Raw genomic sequence first — 11,729 nt, 5'->3', positions numbered from 1 at the left:
CACACACACTAAATAAGCAACACAACACAGCCACGAGAGCTGGAATAATAATTAATTTAAATAAGTAACTGAAAGAAAGGCATCAGGAATAGTTCTACCAGGGACAACCTAAGTTTGTTTGTGCCTGTGTGTGTCTGTGTGCGTGTGGGTGAATGTGTCTGTATGTGTGTGTGTGTACATGTGTGTGCGCATAAGCCTGTTAAAGAATGTAGTTGTTAGTGAGAGTGGGATGCCACGACTGTGCCACACCTACCCCAGCAACAGGCAAGCAGGCAAGAACCCCAGTAGCCAATAGGGGTGGGAGAAAGAAAAAGAATAAATCAAATCAAAAAAAACAAAGACTCCCAGATGCACCGCGATGCAAACGCAGAAGACCCCGACCCAAATGCCAGTTGACAACGTAATGCCGACGGAACGCAAAAGAGGAAGAGCAGCGCCCGGACCGACCGCGGCGCGCACACAACATAGACCAGTGGCTCCCCCCCATCCAGCACCCCACCGCCGCGCAGCAAACAACCAAAATGCCCAAATGCCACGCAATCATCAACACCAATGCACAAGCACACTGCGCGAGCACGGCGACACCCATGCCCAGCAGCCCCCCGCGAATCCCGCGTGCGAGGTCGGGCAAACGAGAGAGAGCAAACGGAACAACACGACAGCGAAAGCCAGCGGAGAGAAACACCAGCAGCAAGTCCCAGCCCGGCAGCAAACGCGCCACACAGGTCACCGTGCACCCGCCAATAAAAGTCCGCCGTCCCCCCAACCGCCGGAAAAAACTAAGGCCGCCGGCGCCAGCCGACATCCCCCATGCCCAGCGCGCCCCCCGGCCGCCATGCAACACCAGCCAAACCAGCAACGAGGCAAAATCAACTAGCTCAGCTGCATGCCACCAACAACCCACCCACCCATCAAGGGCCGAGAACTCCAGGCACAAACCCAGAACAAACCGGAGCACAGCCCTGCCCCGCACCCACACTGCACATCCCGAAAACTAACTATATACCTCAGTATCCAGAGGGGTCCAACAACTGGCCGACAGAGAAATGGGCAAGCACGGATCCGAGGCCAGCGAAGCAAAACAGGGACGCAAACAGGTCCCTCCAAGCCAACGAGGAGATGTCTCCCCCGGACTCCAATGCACAAACTAAACGCCCAGCAGCCATCCAGAGACCCTGCCCAGGGAAAAAGTATAATGCATCAAGATGCATCGACAATCGCCCCACAATCCCACCAAACCGCAATTGGATCAACCCGCGCAGAGACCCCCACCCCCAGAAGCCAGGACACCCTGCGGCCCCCCAAAGCGCAAAGGACCCCAGACCGCATGTCCAGGGGGAAGCTGTACCCCGCCCCAAGGAAGAACAGCAGAAAGCCGTGCCGGGAAGCTCCCTGCCGCCAGGGACCGGCCCAGATTAGGCTGCACTCTCCGACCAGTGTCTGTCATACTTAGGTGAAGGTTGATTACATGGTCTATAATTGTTGCCTGTATCTCATTTGAGATTTCTCTGTGTTTTTGCCTTTCTCTCCCTCTTCCTCGTCCTCTGTGCCCCCTCTCCCTCTTCCTCTCCCCCTCACCATATCACCCGGCACCCTAAAGCCCCTTCCTCTTGCACGGACAGACTCTTGCCCCTGTCTATCTCCTGGATGCTCCATATTCCAAAGCTGTAACATTGAGTCTTACCCTGGCATTATAAATGTGTTTGAGAACTGATTGGTTATGAGTTTTACCTGTCAGCTAAATTGAACAGCAGTTGCATTTGGTTGCTCCAAATTGTGAGGAAATTGAATTGTTCCCCATCTAGTCTAAGTCTGTCCATCTGACATCTTTTACAGCATCACTTAAGTATTATGTATCTTAAATAAATGTGATATGTTATTGTGATTGTTGATCGCCCTATTTAGCATCTAGGGATATACACAATGAACATGTGTATGGACTAATTGCATTTGAGAGAAATATGATTCAATAGCAAACAAATGCAAAGTATTTTGATCTACAAGGCTTACTCAGTGCATTTTGTGCCAAAACAATCATAATTGACTGTAGTCATGTAACTACTGACCTAATATTTATATAAATAGTTATATAGTTTAACAGTCATTGGAAGATTGTGCCAGAGCGATTGAGAAAAACTGAAACGCACCAAAGCACAGATCTATTATCATCCTGTGCTCACAGCTAGCATCCAATCACAACGCGTCGAAATAGCGATTACTAGCCAATCACAGCACAGTAGGGCGGGACTTGGCGCAAAACGGTGGGAGGAGCGGTGTGCTAATGCTGCGTTTCAGGCAACTCGGAACTGGGAAAATTTCGACCTCAAACATTGCACACATTGTAAATGGTAAACCATAAACTAAAAAGCAACAAGTATATTTGCATGTATTTAAATTAAAATAATACATACGATCATAAAGTAAATCCTGTTCTGCATTTACAGTGATGTAGAAATGTTTTAGGCTTATTAGGTAGTTGGCCCAGTTCCGACCGGTATCGAACGCGGCATAGTACTTCTGTGTGACCTTTTCCCACAATCCACCCGGAGGAACTGAAGGCGCGTTTCGAAGAGTCTGCATGTCAACAAGCAGCAGGGGAAGAGGCCTACTTTAGATGAAAAACATCTGATGCATGCATATAACTACACGTTTTGTGGGACAATACGTTTAGATTTAATTATTCCGCTTAACGGCCTTCAGCGTTTATTTACACCGACATGGCTCCGTTCAGCATAATGACAGCCAGTGTTAGCCTGTTGGCTAAGTCCTTCAGCATCTTCTCCTGCACAAGCAGTCTGGCAAGGTAACATTAGCCAACTTAACCTGAAGTTACTTTACTGTATTAGCTAAGCTGGCTGAAATTGTGGTATAGCTAGCAAGCTAGCTTTTTTTAATGTAAAATTTGTTTGAAAAAGGTATCGTTAGCGTAACTAATATTGTTATTGAATAACCAGTAAAGTCAGACACTTTTTGACGCGTTATTTTAAATAAAAATTGACATTTAAGTTGGCAGGCTTTGAGTGGTGAGGAACTTTTGGGTAACGTTATTTATATCTAACGTTAACAGGAAATACAGGGTGTTTACGCGTAATGCACGTGTTAGATTATGGCTATGGAATAATCATTTCCATTAGCAGGCAGCCGTTTATAGCCTCTTGTACTTTAGTGCTGTCTGCTCTTTTTGTAATAGACTTTGACTGAGCACTGACTGAGAGTATGCCCTAACAGCCCGATAATCCTGAACTTTACATGAATTAAACCAATATAACATCTCCACAGTGGATTTCATGAGCAACAAAGAAGTGCTGCTTTTTTGGGTGGGGTATATGCTGAATTAATTAGTAAAAAATATGTTTAGTCCTGCAACTAACTATTGTTATTTTCTCCTTATTTTTTAATTAAAATATTGTATAGTTTATGAAATGTCAAGAAATAGTACAAAATGGCCAAGGAGACCTCTTAAGATGTTTTGTTTGACCAAAAATCAGAAACCCAAAGACACTCAAACTTAAAGATTAATAGTTTTAGCTCTAGAGATGTTCAAACTAGTGTGGTCTGTTATTCTTAAGCAGGCATCACAAAATTGCCAGCTTTTTGTGAAGGTCTCTCCATTAAAAGGAATGGAAACTGTTCTATCTCTATATAATATCATGTTTGTGTGTGTACGCATGCTGTAGGTGTACCAGTGTCCTACCAGCTGTGTACCTCAACCCAGTGAAATATCTGACCTCTCAGGCCAGTGGCCCTCCAAGAAGACCTCTGAACGGATACATGAGATATGTTCTGCAACAGCAGCCAATCATGACCAGACAAAACCCAGGTAAATCTGCAGCATGTGATACTTTAGAAGGCAGCTTAAGTTATTGATTTCATACGGACTGATATGTCAGTACCAGCTTGTTGTACTTAACCATGAGCAGTGTGAATGAAGCGTATCAAGATACCATTTAAATGTAATTTCACAGTTAATGGCTAGAACAGATTTTTCTACTGAATCAAGCATTCTTGCTACAATGCTACAACTCTGTTGTTAATGATCATCTTATAATTATTGCCTTCAGAAATAAAGTCTGTGGATGTCATCAGGAAGATCGCCCAGCAGTGGAGAACGATGAGCCCAGAACAGAAACAGGTATTTCAGTCCTGTACTTATTAAACAGGTTAAACTATATGCTTTTGATTCAAGTTTTTAATTGTGCCTTGAGTAGGGTAACTGTTCCCGATTAATCTAATCGCAATTACAACCGCAACGTCATCCTGTGTGATTACATAACTGCAAAAAGGGTGCAATTTAATTAAACAAAAAAAGTGTGCTGTGTGTGTGACACACTAGTCTCTGTGTGCACTGCCGTCTGATTCTTATCGCCGCCCACGCGGGGCTCTCGCATGTTCCCCTAAAACCAGATACCTGCAAACCAGAAAAATAATTTATGAGCAGTGTGTGAGTAACGTTAAAGACAACAACCTACCGTAACTACCCTCCTCATCCTGACGCTAATCGTTGACGCCACCGGAGTACCGGGAGAAAAAAAGCACCGGTGGGCCAGTCGCTTTGTGACAGAGATGCGTCATTGGCAGCTAAAGCGGTTAGACAGAAGAAAACAGGGAGAAGATAGGAAGGTTTGGGTTTGGCTCGCTGGCTATTAACGTTTTTCATAAAGCCGATGTGCTTGTCAGTGTCACTTTTTGTCAACCGATCAATGCCAGCCTGGATGGGGCGGACATTAAAAAACGTTTGACGTACTACAGCAAATCTTTAAATTTTTAACAATATGATTAGTGACAAGGTAGTACGTAGTATTAATAATAAGACCAAGGTAGAGCATTCTTGCACAGGGATTTAATGAATAAAAACAACCCACAGAAATGAAACTGTGGTAACTAGATTTAATATTCAGCTAGTGGTAAAATAGTATACTATTTATATGGAATTATAATGATGATAGGAAATAATATATTAACACTAACAGTATACGATTAAGTGAACATTATACTTTTTATTAATGTTATAATATACTACTCATTTATACTAGTTCCCCCGCTGTTTAGAATGTGGTAAAATCAGTATTTTTGGACTGGTGGAGAAAAAAATCTTCATTTCTTATGTTCCTTTAACTGTGTTTGCGCTGAGAAATAAACATTTAAAAAATCAGTATGTTGTGCCTTTTTCTAATAATAATCAAGCAAGTAGACTTGTAGTTTATTCCATTTTATCGCAATGACTTTGTCTCCAGATCGTGCAGCCCTAGTTTCTAACGTCCAATCGTGGTTACTTGAGATGCCGATATGTGATCTGATCGCTGGGTGAGACGGGGGGGGGTTACATCACAGCACACCAGTGTAATGCCAGCATGGCTGACAACTTTTTAGTATCAAAATAAATTTGAACATCGGTTTTTGGAGATATTATGGGTTTTACGCAGATGCTGAAGGTGAGCCTAAGGATATTAGACAACATGTCTGCACGATGTGTAAAAGATGTGCCAGTGAAGGACCCTTTCAAAAGTTCACGTGTCATAATGTGACAGCATCATGTTCTGTTTACCATTAATATCTTTACAATCACAATCCAAATCATAACCATAACGGTAACTACACTTATGCAGAGCAAAGTTTTGGGGAGCAGGCTTATTGTTAGCCTTTCCTGTTCAGCTTGCAGACCACATTAGGGAAGCACATTCATTCACTGACACACTGTAAGCTACACTGACACTACCTTTACTACCAGCTTACTGCTAACCTTTTCCTGTGCTCTGCTCACATTCAGTCACTTCCTGCCGCACGCTCTCTCTCACTCACTCAACCACACACTCGCTACGCACAAACCTTATGCAAACATCTTCAAATGCACAGTAGATGATTTTTATAACGTCTTAGTTCTGATAGTAAGCTAGAAGAAAAATTGCCTTAATGTTGGTGTAGGAAAAAACAATCGCCCATTACCCTTTCAATACATGATATATGATCAGACCAGCAGAAGCCTATCCTTGCATACATTGTAGGGTAAGCCAGTGGCTGCAAATGGCAAATAATCTCTGACATCCTGATTAAGTGTAAAACACATACACTTCTTATGTTGCCTTGTTGTCTTGTCACTTATGGGTTTGGCAGTCTGTTGTTGTGATGACAGTTTTTGTCGGTTTCTCTCTCTTTTGTAGCCGTTTCAGGAAGCTTCTCTGCGGGCCAGAGAGCAGTTTAAGGTGGAGCTCCAGCGCTATCAGGCTCAGCTGACCCCAGCACAGGTCCAACAACAAACCCTGGAGAAGAGACAGAGGATGGCAAAGAGGAAGGCCATCCGCAAAAAGAGGGTAAGAGAGACAGGAAAAGTTCAGGGAGCTCTTAGAAATACATCTTAGGCTTGATATCTGAACTGTCTAGATGTTTTACTTTACTTGACAGTATTTTCACACCAGCCCCCAACTGTAGCAAACAGTATGTCAGGAGCGAATACTGCAGCGTACACGCAACTGGAGGTTTGAATTTAGGGCTTATGATGGGAGTGAAACATGAATTTAAGAAGTGTGTGTGTGTGTTCGTTCCAGGAGTTAACCAACCTGGGAAAGCCCAAACGTCCTCGCACTGCGTTTAACATTTTCATGTCGGAGCACTTTGAGGAGGCCAGAGGAACCACTACACAGGTCAGTAACCACAGCACTGATACTAAATGTTTCCTGATTTTCTGTGTCGAGATGAGGTTGACCGGGCTGGGGGATGAAGCTGAATCCTCACAGGTGGTTGTTAGTGAGGGGGTTAGAGACTCTCCCTCTGGGCTCTGATGTCTCCCATGGTCTGATGGTTACTTTAAACAGTTGATAAACTGGGATACAAATGATTAAATGATGCTATTGCAAAAGCGAATATCCATTAGGGGTGTGATGAAATCTCGTACCATGAGATTAAAACATGACTATTTCTTGTCAGGTCAGGCTGTCTCGTGAGACTCACGCAGTTGACATTTTTAACGCGCTAAAAAACACAAACTGATCACTTTGCAGAGCAAAAGAACTTCGCCTTTGATGCGAAAGCAGCGTACACCGTGATCAAGTGAATCCACTCTCGCGCTGAGTCCAGACAATTGTGACAAGTGGTAACTAAGTGTGTTTTTCCATTGCTGGTACCAGCTAAACTTGCCTCGACTGTACTCGACTCATTTTTGGCCCGCTATTTCAGCATTACTAGAACATAAAGACAAGAATAGCGGTATGAAAATCTTACAGCTGTGGTTTCCCCTGCAGTTGTTGCTGGAGTCGACTGCTGCGCTGGCTGCAGTGGTCTGTGTGAGCTCGCTGGACGGCTTGCTAGCTAGCTTCCCCTGCCAGCATTTTCGTAAATATTCTAAATCTACAAAGTTAATTTTTTTGCCTCAGAATTGGAATTTAGTGATGAAATGGCATACAAAAATTGTAAAATTAAAAAAAACTGGCCCCTGTATGGCGCACAATGATGAAGTAGTGAATAGTGATGATTCTCTCTGACCGTCACCTTTTGATATTGCCTCAGTTCGCTTGGAACCTTGACGGAGGTGATACAAAGAAAAGTAGCAGGTATAAGTTTTCCTCAATGGAAAACCAAAAAGGCTAAAAACTGAGGCGCAAACTTGCTTGGGACTGTGAACTGCAATTTATTGAAGATTTCCTGTATGTTCGACCACAAAACTGCACTTTTTGCAAAACAGTTTTTCCCACCCTTTTTTTTTGTTTTGTTTTTTTGTCAGCAAATGTGAGACTTTGGAATCACACGTCTGCTGCGACTTGTAAACAAGGAGGAGAGCTGGCTGACGCATGACAACATTTTGCAAGAAATGCCAATAATAAGACAAATTTGCAGAAAAGTTGCTGATTGGTCAGAATTGCAAGTCACCTTGAATTCACAGGGATTTGTTTAGTTTGTGTTAATAGTTGTGATCGCAACATCGCAAAATCCTGGAGGGACTGAATTACTTTAGTTTTCCACCTAACATACAGTCCCAAACTGAACATCTGTCTGGTGGTCTGAAGGGGATACCACATCAGCAGAGCAATAACATAATGCACTGCGAGTATTAGGCAGCTAGACTTCAAAATATTGTTAATTCTCATTAAATGATGATGTTAGTTTCATAATATTATGAGGAATGTGGAGATGTGGGAGAGATTCTGAATGTGCAGAAAGTTTTAAACATGAGCAAAAAACAGACTGAAACAGAGCTAATAAAGTCCAGGAGTTTCTAATTGAATTTAAATTAAACACTCCTTGAGGTGAAAAGGTGGGACATGCACATTTAAAGATGTTATTTCCACAAATCTAAGTATTGCACGAACAGTTGATATTGACTAGTCGCTATGTACAGCATGCTAATTGCGACAGCCCAGCTGTGTTAACAGAGCGATCCTTATTAGCTAGGCTCCTTTCATGCTCGCCAATAACTTATTTGAAGGTGGGTGATACTGACAGCGTTGTGTGAAGAACCGATAGACTAACTTATCAGAATGAACTTGAATGCAGTAGTTTTGAACAAATTTGTGTTCATAATCGGCATCAATTCTTTTATTTTTATTTTTTTGAAAAACAAAAAGGGACAATACATATTAATGAACATTTTCACAAATGTAAATATGCCTCCAGCACATGATGATGTTTTTATTGAGATTGTGCAAGAGGAAGGGGCCATTCACAGACGGCTCACCTGCCAACTGAATTTTGTGTTTCCCTCTACATAAAAAAATAAAAATTTCCGCCAGAAATCTGTGCAGAAAAATTCACCAGAATGCAGGAACTAAAGTGTTTTAATGCTCAAAATTTTCATATAATTCAGTTTCAAAGATTTCTTAAAAATAGTTTTTAAATCTTGTCTCGTCTTGATCTGGTGAGCTAAGTGTCTTGTTGCATCTGAAATATCCACAGCTCTGCAAAATTGACAATGTTTTTGCTGACGTTCATTCAGGCAAAGATGAAGTCATTGTTTGAGGACTGGAAGAATCTGTTCAGTCATCAGAAACAGGTTGGCCACACGATCTTTCCATATCCTTTTTTCTTGTCGTTGGAAGGTCTTCATGTGTGTCAACAAGTTCAGTGTTGTTCAGTATTCAGATCTCTGTTTGCTACGTCTCAGGTCTACACACAGCTGGCCGAGGATGACAAAGTTCGCTACAAGAATGAGATGAAGTCCTGGGAGGAGCACATGGTGGAGATTGGACGAGAAGACCTGATCCGAGAGCAGACACTGTCTACCAAGAAAAAACTTGCCAAAACAGCCAAGAAAGGAACAAAGAGGGCTACAGCAGTGAAGAAGGCCTCTGCCACAGCAAAGTCAAAAACAACCAAAAAAACGACCAAAAGTGGTGCTGCAAAAACTGTCCGGACTACAAAGAAGACTTAAGGCGTGTTTAGCTAATTGGGGGGGGGCGGGGGGGGGGTTTCATGACACATTCTGCTGCCCCAGAACTGTGCTCTGCTCGGTTTTTTCCTCTAACTTGAAAGTCCTAAAGTTCCCAGTTGACATGAATGCTTATGCTCAACCGGGCGAAGCATTTTACAGCATTCAGACAGATCAAGATACTTTTTCAGCACCCCATTAATGCCTCTGTTCAGTGAATACGACCCCAAATACACCCTGAAAGCACACAGCGTGAGGTTTGTCATCCTGCCTGTGATTGGTTGGTTGAATCCCTACAAATGATGTGTAGGATTGTTCCAGAAGGTGAGTTACTTTGTGAAATGTTAATATAATGTTTCTGAAGCTTAGACATTTAAGTGAAGCTTTAAAGTGAATATAGGAGGCACAGATACTGTTTCTACTTTTCTGAGTGTAACCACAGGCTACTAGTACTATTGTTGCCGTCCCAAGAACAGACACTCTGTATTTGCTATTTCAGAGTATAAGTAAGTCAGGTGTTCTGTATTTATCTTGTCAACAAATCCGTGAAATGTTCAAAACCAACAATGTGTTCGTGTGTCTCACTACATTCTGACTTCCAGCCTGTGGCTCTCAGCCCCAAGTCCATTGGTTCCTTCTGAAGACATACATGTTTTTGGACAACAATGGAGCTCTATCACATGAAGTACCACAGACAGAGCAGGGAATTCAGAAGGTACTGAGAGCTGAACGAATACATTGTTAGTTTTGGTATTTTCATAGATTTTGATGACGGTTAAGAAAAAAACCCAGCAGCCTGATCTTGTACTGAGAGTATGCCGCCTGTGGAAGTGCACTTCACAGTGCTGCTTGTTGGCCATTTCTCAGTAAGTTGTACTCTGAGGAAAGGGCCAGTAGACAGCACTTCCTCTAAAGATCAGAGTACCAGTTGCCATGAATGCAACCTGACTGAATTATTAGTCTCATCGCTGATATCAATGAGGCATAAGCTTGTAGTCGCAGAGTCAAACTGAAAACCTGCTTTCTTTTAAGTAAGTGACTGACATTTTGTTTTTTAAACACAAAATGATGCATTGTTCCAGTCAAGCTTCTGATTAGATGATTTTTGTACTGTTATGCTTGACAAGAAAATTTGCTCTTTTTTTTCACCGCCTTCGTCCAGATGGTGGCATAAAGGGCCGTTCCCTTCAGATGCTAACTGAAGAATACTCGTTTGTCCTGACTTCCAACTGTATAAAGTCGGTCATGTGTCACAAAAGCAACTTTCCATTATGTTTAAGGAAAATCCAGAGTCTATCTGGTCTTCATGTTTGTAAAGTCACACCCCTGTTAATGATTAAGACATTTCAGTACTGATAGTTTGTTTTGCTTGTAGAATGTATTTAGTGCTACCATTTTCACACAGCTTGTTTTCTTTGTGTTGTGTATTTACTAATAAACATTATACATACACCTTTCTACAAAATTACCTTTTTTATGGTGCCAAAATAAATGACACATGAAAGCCACAGTGTGAAGAATACACGTACAGAGGAAACCTTTTTCTGAAATATATGATTTTGCTGAAATTATATTTAAAGAAAATTAACATAAGAATAGAAACATTTCATAAATGCTTTAGAAGATACTATAATGTAGTTGGAAGCATATCTAAACATTTTTCTACATGCAATATCATAAATGACGAAGTGATGGATTTTTAGGAACTTTAGCAAACATTAAAAATATAAGTATTCTACAGAAGAGGATTAGGGGTATTCCCACCCAATAGATGTTCCACAACTCTGCCTCTGATTGGTTTGTATTGGTGCATCTCAAAAAAATAGAATATTGTGGAAAAGTTCATTTTCTTCATTAATTTAAGTCAAAAACTTTTAAATATTCTAGATTCTTTACATATAAAGTGAAATATTTCAGGCTTTTTTTGTTTTAATCTTGATGATTACGGTTTACAGTTTATGGAAGTCAAAAATCCAAACAAAAAACCTGAAATATTTCACTTTATATGTAATGAATCTAGAATATATAAATTTCACTTTTTGACTGAAATTACAAAAAATAGAGAATTTTTTCACGATATTGCACCTGTACTCGTTGTCTCTGTTGGTTAGGGGCACATTTAGCCTCAAAATGTTTTGCACCAGTTTGCTACAGTTTCCAGATTGAATGACATGTTTCTTCGAAACCGTGCAACGTTGTGCAACAGGTTTCAAGGTATGTTTTCCCTTGTTTGGTGTTTGTGTCAGAGTTGTTAAACTTAGTTCAAGTACATTTTCACATAAATGAGTCTTCCTAGGAGCAGAACAAATGAGGTAGACTCATTTATGTGAAAATGTACTTGTAGCTCGTTGTCTACTTAACTACGATAATAAAG

General features: G+C 41.5%; 1 protein-coding gene across 3 annotated transcripts; it reads left to right on the top strand.

The window, feature by feature from the left end:
• Nucleotides 1-2,538: 2,538 nt before the first annotated feature.
• Nucleotides 2,539-10,807, top strand: tfam (transcription factor A, mitochondrial). Of its 3 annotated transcripts, none has more exons than XR_006828161.1 (8): nt 2,539-2,803; nt 3,678-3,820; nt 4,062-4,132; nt 6,159-6,308; nt 6,543-6,638; nt 8,924-8,980; nt 9,092-9,679; nt 10,518-10,807. XR_006828161.1 is itself a non-coding variant. In XM_046069465.1 (7 exons), exons 1-7 carry the CDS (start codon nt 2,718-2,720, stop codon nt 9,356-9,358), a joined length of 870 nt encoding a protein of 289 aa, XP_045925421.1. In that variant the 5' UTR covers nt 2,539-2,717; the 3' UTR covers nt 9,359-10,807. The 3 variants fall into 3 exon arrangements, 1 of the variants encoding a protein (XP_045925421.1); XR_006828160.1 differs by having other exon boundaries at nt 9,958-10,807; XM_046069465.1 differs by having other exon boundaries at nt 9,092-10,807.
• The last annotated feature ends 922 nt before the right edge of the window (nt 10,808-11,729 follow it).

This window comes from Micropterus dolomieu, linkage group LG14, assembly GCF_021292245.1.
Source record: "Micropterus dolomieu isolate WLL.071019.BEF.003 ecotype Adirondacks linkage group LG14, ASM2129224v1, whole genome shotgun sequence".
In the NCBI taxonomy this organism is placed as follows: Eukaryota; Metazoa; Chordata; class Actinopteri; order Centrarchiformes; family Centrarchidae; genus Micropterus; species Micropterus dolomieu.
Note: the sequence above shows the minus strand (reverse complement) of the source record. Positions and strands in the feature narration are given on the sequence as shown.

Excerpts from the sequence above, each read along its gene's own strand:
- tfam (XM_046069465.1), top strand. The coding sequence starts at position 2,718 with ATGGCTCCGTTCAGCATAATGACAGCCAGTGTTAGCCTGTTGGCTAAG. Across the intron at positions 3,821-4,061 it reads CATGACCAGACAAAACCCAG|AAATAAAGTCTGTGGATGTC; the intron begins GTAAATCTGCAG and ends TATTGCCTTCAG. Across the intron at positions 6,309-6,542 it reads AGGCCATCCGCAAAAAGAGG|GAGTTAACCAACCTGGGAAA; the intron begins GTAAGAGAGACA and ends TGTTCGTTCCAG.